At 30.9% G+C, this 13,227-nt stretch overlaps 1 protein-coding gene across 1 annotated transcript in view; it reads right to left on the reverse strand.

Annotated features, from left to right (window-relative positions):
- Window positions 1-12,960, reverse strand: part of LOC107438174 (uncharacterized) — a 62,993-nt gene extending 50,033 nt beyond the window's left edge. Inside the window, exons 1-6 of the mRNA XM_071181635.1 lie at window positions 12,548-12,960; window positions 9,598-9,797; window positions 9,038-9,277; window positions 7,605-7,788; window positions 6,376-6,503; window positions 5,248-5,397 (exon numbers count right to left, since the gene is read on the reverse strand). Coding sequence (XP_071037736.1) covers window positions 5,248-5,397; window positions 6,376-6,503; window positions 7,605-7,788; window positions 9,038-9,277; window positions 9,598-9,797; window positions 12,548-12,671 — 1,026 coding nt within the window. The 5' untranslated portion in view covers window positions 12,672-12,960. The remainder of the gene's footprint in view (window positions 1-5,247; window positions 5,398-6,375; window positions 6,504-7,604; window positions 7,789-9,037; window positions 9,278-9,597; window positions 9,798-12,547) is intronic.
- Window positions 12,961-13,227: the final 267 nt, after the last annotated feature.

Raw genomic sequence — 13,227 nt, forward strand, 5'->3', positions numbered from 1 at the left:
TAAAACCTAAAAAATTAAAACTTGAAAAAATGAGAGGATGTAAATTGATATTCTATAAGTTTGCATAAAAGTATTCCTAACGAAAAAGAAGTAAATAAATAAAGAAAATAAAAAATATCCTTCCCCCCCCCCCAGCATTCAAAAAATATTTACTCTGAATACTCAAATTTTTCGCAATAAACAGTTTTTCAACCCCTTAAAATAATAAATAAATATTTTTTTTATCTTTTTCTTAAGAAAAAAAAAACTGTCCTTTTCTCTAAAATTTTTTAGTTACATGCCCCTTTTCATAACCCCCATCCCTCTGAAGGTATCTTTTAATATTAGAAAATAAGATAATAGCGAAAAGAATCGATTCGTTTCACAAAACAGTTCTTGTAATGTTAAAAGATATAAAACCGCTCAAATGAATCGTTTAAACAGTTCAGTGAATCGAATGCAATGTTAAAGTATAGGAAAACGATTCAAAAGAACTGATTGGAAATCCAAATCAACTCTTCGAGCCGATTTCAATGTTAAGAGATACGAAACGACTCAAATGAATCGTTTAGAAGTTCAATTCAACTCTTTGAGCCGATTTCAATGTTAAGGGATAGGAAACAGTTCAAAAGAATCGATTCATTTGGCTTTATGATTCTTTTAATGCTAAGAGATAGGCAAACAGTTCATTGAGTCGTTTATTCGACTCTTGATTCTTTTTCTCGCATTCGGCTCATTTTTAACCAATCAGAGGATCGTTCATTCGATTCTCGACTCTTTTTGTCTCATTCAACTCATTTTCAACCAATCAGAGATTTGCATTCATACGTAAGTTCATTACCCAATCAGCGCAACGGTTTCATTTTCTATGGCTCTCGCTCCTTGGCATAGAATAAACGATAACATAAAACTCTGCTTTACTTCATATTTACTGAAATTTATAAATCGAAAATTAAACATATGAATGAAAAAATTCGCTCTTTAATATTAAAGGACTGAAAAGTAATATCTGAGCTTTACAGCATTAATATCTTTTTTATTTGAAAGGAAGAACCGAAACTGGAGAAGACAGCTTTTCAGTTGTTGTTGCCATTTTTAAATTGTTGTTTATCAATAGAATTTATTAATTTCGTAGATGAAAAGAAAAAAAGAGAGAGTGATGCATACAGTACGTATTGCATTAATAGCATTTTCAATTCCCTTCATCCTTCAAGTGAGTCCATTTTATTAATCACCTCCAGAAACAGGTTGTGCGCTAACGTTGACATCGGGGTCATTCTCATTGGATGCGATTTTTCCGCTTGCGAAATCTCTCACACATACGAGTACCTTATTGGCTAGTTGTTCGCATGTAAATATTTTCAACCAATCAGATTGTCATTCACATGATACTCGAGTGAGAATGGACCAGTGTCTATTCGATTGAGTTAGGATTTTACCAAGCTCCAATTGTATAAACGAAATGCTGTATCAAATGCATCTGCGGATGTTTAGTAAGTATAAGTACTAACTCTGAATAAGCTTATAAAGTGTAGAGTACAAAATATTATCAAAAAAAAAATCGATTCTTTTTCAAAAACGAACTTGATGAATCGATTCACAAAAAAGAGTTGATTGAAATATCGATTCGTTCGTTTTTCGCACATCACTAGCGGTATATACTCACAAAAAAAACAAAAAACAAACAAACGATAAATGTGATTCTCAGACCGGGAGTACTCTAGCCTTAGATATTTACATAAATGTTTTCCTATAGATATTTAAATGCATATTCATCATGACCATGTTAAATTAAATGTACACTCATCATATTTATTAAGTTTCTTAGATATTTTATTTAACACTAGCTTTACGGGACGCGTCCTTTTGACGGCGCATTTCGAATTTTATGAGTGAAAAAAAACCCTTTTGCATTTTTTATTTATCTCTTGTAATGACTTTTATCCATTGATCGTAGTAAATATATATTGAAGTCTATTTTCTTCAAACGCGTTGAAATATTGAAATTCTCTTTGTGGTATACCTATCTCTACGGATATGCGTCAATTTGACGCGATCGTAATTTAGACAAAATTTTGAGTAAATAAGAAAACATCACATCAATAATAAATAGGAATGTAAAGACAATACTTCGATCCGTTATCCGATGTTGTTATCTCAAATGAAACAAGCGATAAACAACTGTTGCCGATAAACAATAATAGAAAGAACAAAAGCAGAAAGTCAATTGATGTCAGAGTGTCAGTTTTTGAAGGTTGCTTAGTTCGAGTATTGAGAAATAAAATACTAGAATATTTCATAAATATATATCTCATATTTTATTTTTCTTTCCTTATAGAATATAATTACATTGCTTTCTAAGTGCAGAGACGCCAACTGCTCCGGACACGCCAAAATAATTAAAAAAAACTGTAAATAACTACTAAGTAAATTTTGCAAATATAAAGTCGCGAATTGAATAAGCCTACAATTTATTTAGAAATAGTGGTGGATATAAATTTACTAAATTGAATTTATTAAACCAAGAATCACAATTGATAAACTACCACTTTAAGTCTGGAGCAAGTTGGCACCTCTGTAAGTGCAGTGATATGTATTTGTTCATGCGTCAAATTAATGCGTGTTCGTAGAGATAGGTATATAAGAAACGTCCGTAAACCTAGTGTTAACGTTATATCTTTAACTAATATCATTACTTGAGCTGCACACCACTGCATGCTAATACAGTCGCCAAATGCCATAATTTCCTCCAAATACTTATGACATTAGTCACAGTTGCCCTAGGGCAATTTAGAGGTTTAGTGCGGGCTAGCTCGGTCTGGCACCTCACCTATAACCAGATCGAGTCGTGTCGAGAAAAATGAAATTAGTGGATTATTACATTTAAACTAAAGAAAAACTACCGATAAGACAACTTTTTTGCGAAATTAAAGGGAATTTTAGAAATCGAAATAAAGTATAGCAAACTAACATCCTTCATCAATTTATAATTTTTCTCAAAATGTTTCTTTTTACAAGTTTTGTAGGAAACTATGTAACCGTTTAAATGCCTAAGTTCCATTTTTGGAACATGTGTCTTTATCAAAATGTTAAAGATTGATGGTAACTCATATCTTACATTCTTAGCATTTAGAAAAACTGAATGTTCCTGTTCCAACCAAAATTTATCAATTATCTATTGCTTTTTGAAATCAAACAACTGATGCATTTTTTAAAAAACAAAATTAGTTACTAACTGAAGAAAAGTTCAATTTTAACTTTCTACCACATTTTTCATAACGAAACTTTTTTCCATTAGTACAAAATAAGAGTTGGGCAGGCAAATGGTGAAATCTAGCATGCGTGTTTTATCTAGCATGCGTGTTGTGCGTGTATCGTAATCCCTCTCAGGTATCGATTTTGTAAAATGCACCCCATAACAATGTAAGTGGTAAAAAAATTAATATAATTGCAGTTTTTCAAAATAAACGGAGATAATTGATAAAAAATTAAAAAAGAGATCAAATTAATCTATTTTTTCTAGTATATTTCTTTCCGCTCACCATTGCATATGAATACAAGGGCACGGTATGATATTAAATTTTTTAAATGTACTAGTTTCATGTGCCAACTCACCCGGTTCTCCCAGAGGATTTTGTTTTCCTATTTAAAGTGGTAGCGAAACTCATGTTATCCCATTAAACATTGTGAATTGTATTAATAATTATAAATAAGTTTGTACACCACTACATATAACTAATTACAAAAAATATAAAAAAAGCATAATAGCAGAGATGCCAACTGCTCCGGACAAGCCAAAATAATTAATAAAACGGTAGATAACTGCAAAGTAAATTTTGCAAATATTTTACTATTTTTGCTTGCTTTTTAAATGGTATAGCATGGCATACGTACTACAAAGCGGTGAATTATATAAGCCTACGAATTATTTAGAAATAATGGTGGATAAAAATCTACTAAATTGAATTTATTAAATTAAGAATCACAACTGATAAACTACCACTTTAAAATATATATTTGTTGTCCGGAGCAAGTTGGCATCTCTGTAATAATTTGTACCATAACGAGTATAAAACTGACAAAAAAAGTAGATTTTTGTGAAAGATTGTATTGTGTTAATTATTTAACAGCACTTGGAAAATCCATAATTGTAAAGAGTGACAGTTGGTAGGTATGCATATGTGATAATGCCTAAGAAGGTAACTGACATACTTGCCAACTTTTACGCACTTCTAAAAAGCTTTTTGTCAGTGGTAGTGAAGTAACCATTGCTGGCCTGCCAACTTGCAATCTTTTTGTTAAAATTTATTCTAGTGGTAGTTATGCTTATGTTTTAATCCATTATTTTTTGTTTATTTGAACTTATTTTCTACACCACTACATATAAAAATTCATGGTTCAAAGGTTAATAAAGTACAATTTAAAATATAGGTGTAATTACCAAAAATTCTGAAAGCTTTGATTTTTAATTATCTATCAGTCAATAAATTACTTTGCAAAAAGCGTAGTAGTTGGCAGGCATCGATATATCGATTAGTTTACTGCGAAAATTTTAGTCACCCTAAGGCACTAACACCAATGAAGACTTGAGGTGTCCGCTTCGGGGACAGATGCTTAGAATCCAATTAAAAGGCAAGTCGGTTAGATATGTTAAAACGAAATGAAATGAGGAAAAAAAAATTCTATTGAATCTGTCTCACCTACATTTAAGCTACCGCTTTTTTTCCACCCTGATTCTGTTTGAACGCAAAAGGTTAATAAAGTAGATTTATTATAATTTTTCAATTAACACATATAAATAAGAGAAATATGCATACTAAAGTCAGACAGTATTCCTTATAAATATTAAGCAGCCGAAAGATTAAAATTATCTCCTGTTTGCAATAGTAATTTCAGTTGTTATATTGCTATTACTACAAATAATACTGATTTGAAAGTCTAAAAAACGTCATTTATGCGAAATCAGGGTGGCCACAGACAAATTTAAAAACTGTTAAGATATGTTGTAACTAATTCCTATTTACTAAAAAGTATAGGTTAACGAAATATTTGTGTAAAAACTGTTCAACAAAATTCTTAAAATAAAATTAAATTATTTAAAAATTCCATAAGCCTTTTGACAATAGTGACCACTTTTTAAATTATTTTGAGCTTGGTCTACGTCTAGGTTCATACTTATTGTGGTAGCTTATTTATAGGTGGTAGGAGAGAATATGCATTTCCTCTGGAATGCTAAGAGAAAATAGATATAATTTTATTGAAACTTACATTCTTTAAATCAAAATGCAAAACATTGGACAAATATGTTGGTGCCATAATCAACAAAGTGTAAAATGCCCAGTTGTGTCCAAAATGACCAATAACTACCGCCCACACTGGCAACGATGTCCAAATGGATTTCCATGGAATTTTAACGTTCTAGAAAAAGTGAAAATAAAAATAATTATTATTATTAAAGCTGATATCCCATAAAAAGCTTTCAATTTTAAGTGATAGGAATTAAACATCTATAATCAAAAATCCATACAGATGCTAAATGTTTCATCGAAACTAAATAAGGCTCGTAGTGCATGGATAGTGTTTTCAATATAAATGTAAACAACAAGTAGGTCTCTAGTGCCGAAATTGCTCTACAAATACTGCTCTTTGAAAGTATGGAGCTGCTTACAGTAACTTATTCTGATAGGCGATATTTTCAAACATATAATTTTGTATTTAATAAAAAAATTAATTTCATATAATTTCTGAGCTCAAGTCTGCTGCTTTGTAAGACATTAATGATAATGAGTAATTCTAGCGAGTTTGAAGTTAAAATTTGTTCTAGTTATTTAAAGATGTATTGTTTAAAAAAATTATGTGTTTGCTAGATTTAGAGAGAACTCGCTTTTTTGGCCTCTTTCTACTTGTTTATTACTGTTTGTTACAAGAAGTACACTATCCTAGGTAGTGTTAGCATATTGTTCGAGCAGAGAGATTTATCTCAGTTTAAAAATTATCATTTAGTTTTAGAATTTTGAAGTTGGTATATTGTTAACAAGGTAATAAGTGTTTTACAACGATTCTTTTTTTTCAAGTGACAATTCTTAATTCTTGAAATGACAGGTCTTCAAATGACAATACTCATAAAAAAAATTTTAAAACACAAATAATGAATCAGGTATCAATAACACATTAACAAGAAATACTATTCAAGAGAATCTCAAAAACAATGACCACGTTACGAGCCAAATGGTCTCAAAATACACCAGAAGCAGTAATCCGGAATTATAGGCTGTAAAAAGATTGCAGTGCACCCTAGTGTAGAAAACACCATCCACACTTTAAAAGACTTATCTTCTTAGAACTACTTATTTAAAAGATTCTTCTTCACTAAAGTAAAATTTTTGATTGACTTACAATCTTAGCTCTTTTTTCGATGTTTGCTTGTATGAATGTTAATTCTTTTTTTGTTATGAAAGGATGAGTTTCTGGACTTTCATAAACCAAAACTGCCCACAAAAGAAACCAGACACAACCAAGGCTACCTAAAAAAAAAAATTATGCCATGAGGGTGATTTCTACAAATAAATGTTTCAAGATTTATTTGATTGAAAACATTTTATATGCAAGGGGAAAGTTTAAAATTGTTAACTTCAATATGAAAAATGCAGTATTTAAAAAAAAAAATCTTTTTATTGTTATTACGTCCCCAGATCTAAGAATATAGAAAGGAGAAAAAGTCCATCAGCTCTCAGAATACATAACTAACTCAGAGAACTGTTTGGTTTGGTATGCTACACCAGAAAAACCATTTATAGGGTGAGAAACATGCCTAGATTTAACAAAACATCATATGTACTAAGATCCAGCGCATGCGCATAAGAAGCAACGTGACTGCCAGGAGGTATGTCACCAGTGAACCGGTTTTAGGGCAATTTTAAATGTATTGTTGCGTAAGCAAGCTTCCAGCCAACTGCGTTTTTATTTCTACTTTCTATGTCAAAATGTGTTATCAGATTTTGTCAACATGGATAATATAAATGGTTTTTCAAGGAAATATCTTTATTAACAGTACAGCACTGTTTATCAATAGTGTAAAAATTTAGAGCAGACCAATAATAAATAAAAAAGAGAAAAATTTTCTTCTTCTCCCCAACCCCAATAGTTCTTGGGAGGAGAGGAGAGTGGAAACCTGTTTCAAGAACTTTGGGTAATGAATCTCTAAATATCGTTTTTTTCCTTTATACACAGGGACCACACCAAACCTTGGGGTACTGGTTTATATTATGATTATGAAAGAACCTTCCTCCCCTATGTACATTGTTTGTCTAGGTGGCAGATTGAGGAATGCCTCCATCAGTTTTCCACTCTGTGGTAGAAGGTAAATAAAATACCCCTCTCTGACCAACAGGTAAAAGTACAACCTCTGGCAACAATTCCTTCATGGAGAATCAGCAGAGTTAGATTAAGAACTTTTGACCTTGCAACAATTGCCCAGAAACATAACTTCTCTCCACGTGTTTGATTTTCCGGCAATAACCTTTTAGATACCTAAACTTGCCAGCTTAGTAAAAAGGATGGAAAATGTCGTAACATTTAGCATTACAGTGAGACTCAGAATGTTTCCTAGAGTAAGGTTCACTTACCAAAGATGTAAAATGCTGAGGGCCATCCACCAAATATAGGGCTTTCACATAATATTCCCGTTATGGGATTTGTAATGACGGTGCCAACCATAATTCCTACACAAATCGCAGTCGTTATTCTACTTCGTTCATTCTTTGGCGACCATTGGCTAATCATTACGGTCATTGCCGGTGGTACAACACCCTATAAAGCAAGATTTCCTTTTAAAATTTTCTCAAATTTTTTTAATTTTAACAAAAATTTTAATTTATTTTTATTTTACTGCAATGATAAAAGTGGATTTATAACAGCAATTTCAAATGTTTATTCATAAATGCCAAAAATCATCATTCATAATGTAAAAATCATTATCATCATTAAACATGAAAAATAAATGAGGTTCATATTTTAGATTTTAATGATTTATTGTCTCCTTAAGATTGTATTTTTATAGTTTACTAGTCTGCGTGTGTAACTTTTTTTATTTGTTGCTTTTTTCAGCCTTGTCATCGGGCTTAATTATTTTGAAAAGTGTAATTCCTTCTCTTTTTAATTCATTAATTAAGCCGTTTTTTATTATGGTGATATTTTTCAGAATAACCAATACATACAGCATACCTGCCAACTCTTCCGGATTTTCCGGAAGATTTTATTTTCTTATTTAAAGTGGTAGTAATTATATACTATTTTTTCTTTTATAATCTTAATTTTCAAATGATTTTGATCACCACTATTCTTACAAAAATTAAGCACATATATTAATATGCGTTAACACCCTGGTTGTCAACTTAAGTTTGCTCGTATACAACGTATTTGTTTGCTTAAAATTAAAGTTTTATTTCCATTTTAATACCACTGGGAAAAATGATAATGGAAGGGATTAAAAGTTGGCAGGTATGCAGACAGTTTCAAAAAGCTATAGCTGCTGTTGCTTCTCTGATGTTGCTCCAGAAATAATCGTTTTAAAAGTTAAAATTTTATATGCTAAATGCCACGTAAAATTTGATTTATGGACTTCATCGCGCCAGTTTCAGGGCGGAAAGTCCATATTTATAAAGACGAAAAAGAATAAAAACTGGTATCAAAAAAATTTTATTTTTAGCTTTTTATCTGGAATAATTAAATGTTCGAAACTACCATTTTTTTAAGGGGTAGAATTTATAGGTTGAATTGCTTCCTCCCCGAGAAAAAATTAACAGCAATTAATTGTTTATTGTTAAGAATAGTTTTACTCCTCCCAAAAATTACCTATTATTAAAATAGTTCTACTGCCAGTTTTTTTCTCTTTTCCATCTCTCTTTCAGGCCCCGCTATTTTGTTGAAAGGGCGATATTATTTTAGAGCTATCAGTGGTATCAATCCTTCAATGCTCTTCAGAATTGATTTTTACATTTTCAACCGTTGTGTTGCTTTTACTAGTAACTGCAACTGTTAATATCGTTTAATTACTTACCGAAGCTAGTCCTTCTATGACGCGAGCAGCCATCAATGTCCAAATGCTCCATCTAGCGGCTAAGGGTGTCAACAATGTAAAAATAGCAGTTACGAGGATACCAAATCCAGTTACCCACTTTGCGCTACATTTTTCTGCAAGAATTCCTCCAGGTATTTGAGTGAAGAGGTAACCATAGAAGAAAGATCCCAGAATTTGCCCTTGGATTTGAGAATCCCAATCGAATTCTCCCATTATTATCTAAAAAACATAATCATATTTATACACATATTTCTGCTTCCAAAATAATTTTGGAACTTCCATAAAAAAGTGGTTGAGCATAGTGAAACAAAGAATATATAAAAATTAATTAGATTTTTCTGAAAAAAATAGTTCCTCACTACTAAAACAAACATATTAAACATCTAGATACTAAATAACCAAGTTCTCATTGACATGGCCATGTTCTTATGTTTTTAAAATAGGTTTTAAAATTTCAAATTAGCCTTTGAAGACCTGTTTGTTTTCGTAATAGTTGGCAGCCAATTATCGTTTCTTAGCTGTACTAAATTTCTTCTTACCTTAGTTTCTTCTACTTTGGTGGCATTCCTCGAATTTATAAGTTCCGGACATGTTTGTAATGTTTCATTTGTTCCATTGGCCACTCGACGAGGTTTCCCAACCATGGCAACCATTGCCACGCTAAGATTTACACGCATTGCATAAAATGTAATAAAGCCAAAACAGCCTAATATGACCAACACTACACGCATCGGGATAACTGAAAATAAAGAAATCAAATTTATTTAATATAATATCAAATATTTAAGAATGCTATTTCAACAATTTCTTGACACCAAAAATCCATAACGCTGTATATTTAATTCTGTGATAACATAAAAAAATAATGTCATGAAGGAGTACAGTAACGTTTAGGTTTGGAGAATATATCTTTGATTCAGCTAAAATCAAAGCTATTTATCTTATATATTTCTAATACATGCCTACATGCCCGTTATCAATCATCCGTTTAACGGAGGTGCTAACCGCAGGAGAATTTTTTTCCTATGTAATAAAACTAAAAAAAATTATTAGTTTGAAAAATTTAAGAAAACTCAATTTGCCCACAATTAAATAAAATAGTTTAAACTTGAATCTACTTTTAAAAAAAAATTTTGTACTCCTTATTTCGGAGTATACGGTAATATATGGAAAAATTTATAAGGACAATAATGGGTAACTATAGCAGTTTATCTTTTTAACAAAGAAACATCTAACCAGGCCTACTAAGTATACAGTGGAAGATTTTAAAAATTAAAGCTTTCAGAATTTTTGCCAACATTTTATAAACCTTATTCAGAATATTTCATTAACTAAGCTACCACTAGAAATTTTTTTACAAAAAGCGTTGAAAGATGACTATCCTGCCTAACCAGAAGACCTCGACATGGCGCAAAAACATATTATATAAATATTTTTTGAGCACATTAACCTTTTTGGGGCTGGCGAGTCATAAATGTATTCGTACAAAATAGGAATCAAGATGGTAAAAAATAATAAGCGGTAACTTAAGTTCGGGCATAGCTAATTTAACAAATTCATTTTCGCTTTTACTTAAAATCTAACGCATCCAATCCATGTTTCACAAAAGTCTACCTATATAATTTTTAATTCGAACCAAGTAGTGGTGAATTAAATTAAGTAAACTATTATTACTCCACCCAGAATTAAACTGCTGAATAGCTTTGGCTACCAATTTTATTTTTTTTACCCAGACTGTTGCCACCCTGAAAATGCATATATATGACTCGCCCGTCTCGAAGAGGTTAACAGGGATGCCAATTACTCCACTTTCCGCAGAAGTTTTAATAAATTGGTAGCAAATTAAGTAGTAAATTGTGCAATAATGATTACGCCCTCTTTTTAATAGTGTCACCATGAGATAGCTACAATAAATTTTCAATATATATGATACTTTGAATATTTGATTTGTAGTGGTGAAAAAATGACTCAAAATGAAAAATACTAAACTGAAAATAACTAAAATTTCTTTACCACTAGAATATACTGTTTTACAAAATGGAGCAAGTTGGTATTTCTGCATAAGCGCCCAGTCCCTAAAAGTGATCAAACATAAAAACACCTATATGAAAAAAGTGGTAATATGTACTTGTAACAAGCGGTTAACTTAATTTGTACATTCAGACAAAAAATAAACTAAGCTAAAAACATCATTCTGAAAACGATCTTTTGCTATCCGAAAAAAATTATTTTCAGATTAGAAATCCCCACACTGGAAATACATAGGTTGAAAAACTTATAAATAATAATAAAAAAAAGGAACTTGCTACGCGGAGTTAGCTATTTTTACCAGTTGGAATAATACCTTCCGAGATCACGGTTATTCCGCACAAAATAGAAGGTATCATGATCATCTAAGTATCATTTAAAACTTTTCTTTAACCCTTTTCGAAGAAAATTTTCATAGAAAATTTCTGACAGGCAGCACTTTAGCAACAGCAATCTTAGATGGTGAATTATAGTGAAGAGACATAATTGATTCCTAAATTATTAAAATAATAGCGATTGTTAAAAAAGGGGTAACGGTTTGAAGCAAATAGTTTCAATTTTTAGTGCTTGGCAATAATTTTCGAATAAATGTTGCTGACTTGATGCACTGCTCCAGAAAAGATTAACACCAAATTAACGCTGGTTCAATCCTTGGCTCTTTGTAGTGCAGAAAATCATATTCTCATAAAATTATATTTTAATAAAAATATATTTTAAAAAAGCAAAATGAAAGGATATATAATTTAATTTACATTAATTAAAATAAAAGGGTGAAAGTAGAGTCTGGAAGGACATTAGTAAGTGTGGCTTTGGACAGTACATTTAAGTAAAACAGTATACTTAAGCACTTTGTTGTTAACAGAACAGTGAATGCTAAACGTTTAAAAATAATTATCTTTGGATTTTCAGTGGTTTGTAACATTTGTTGAATTAGTACTGTCCGACTGGCTAAAGGGTTAATGAATGAGTGATTTGAAGATTTGATATAGAATCATCATTAGAAGAAAAATCTTACTGTAACAGTCGAGTATATTGCATACTCACACATTTCTTATTTTTTGGAAAATCCTATACAATCCTACAGTGCTCCGGAAAAGGTTAAGAAATGAGCCGTTTGAAGACTTGAAGTAGAACCATAAGAAGAAAAGTGTTATTGTAAAAGTTGAGTAGACTGCGCGCATATTATTTATGAAAAATCCTATGCAATCCTCCACTGCTCTTGAATAAATTAAGAAATGAGGATTTTGAAGATTTGAAATCGAACCATTAGAGGAAAAGTCTTATTGTAATAATAGAGTGTGAACACATTTCTTATTTATGGAAGAACCTATACAATCCTACATTGCTCCGGAAAAGAGTCTTTTGAAGATTTGAAATAGAGCAATTAAAAGAAAAATCTAATTGTAATAATCGAGCATGCACGCAACTCTTACTTATGGAAAATCCTATAAAATTACTTACTTGTGCATTTTTCTTCGTTCTCATGAGCATGGTCTTGTTTAAAAGTCACATCAGGCAAAACATCATTCGATTTACCGTTATCTGTTGGAACAGAAGAATATTGCCCCTTTTGGACAGAAGACATTGCGAAAAAAATTGTTTAAAGCTCTTTATTCCATAAGAATGTTTAGAGAAAAGGAAATAAGCATATATCTTAACATATTATGAGCAAAAAAAAGTCTACTTGACTAAACATGACTAAATTGCTGCTTCAGTACGGAATAAAGTGGTAGATACGAAATGACTAATGGAGCAGTTTATTGATGTTGCATGGACGTTGATGTAACTATTTTTCTTAGCAGTAAAAAGACTTTTTATTTATTTAATTTAGATAAAGCTGTTCAAATATTGTGTTATTGAAAATCGAAAGAATGACCCAAAAAGAGAATAATATAGAGCTTAAATAAGAAAAGTGCTGCAAATTATTTTGAAGTGTTTTAAGACAAACAAGACTATTTATTGTTTACTGTTGAAATTATTTGACGCACATGTTGTTATATTCAACTTTTATGATAGCTTTATACAACTTGATTAATGTAGTTTTGTTTAAAAAAGAGATAATATACTGATCAAAATGAAGTAAATGAAAATAAATATTCAGTTTCAGAATTTAAAATAAATCTCAGATTGACCGCAGCATA

Source organism: Parasteatoda tepidariorum, chromosome 6 (assembly GCF_043381705.1).
Source record: "Parasteatoda tepidariorum isolate YZ-2023 chromosome 6, CAS_Ptep_4.0, whole genome shotgun sequence".
NCBI lineage: Eukaryota > Metazoa > Arthropoda > Arachnida > Araneae > Theridiidae > Parasteatoda > Parasteatoda tepidariorum.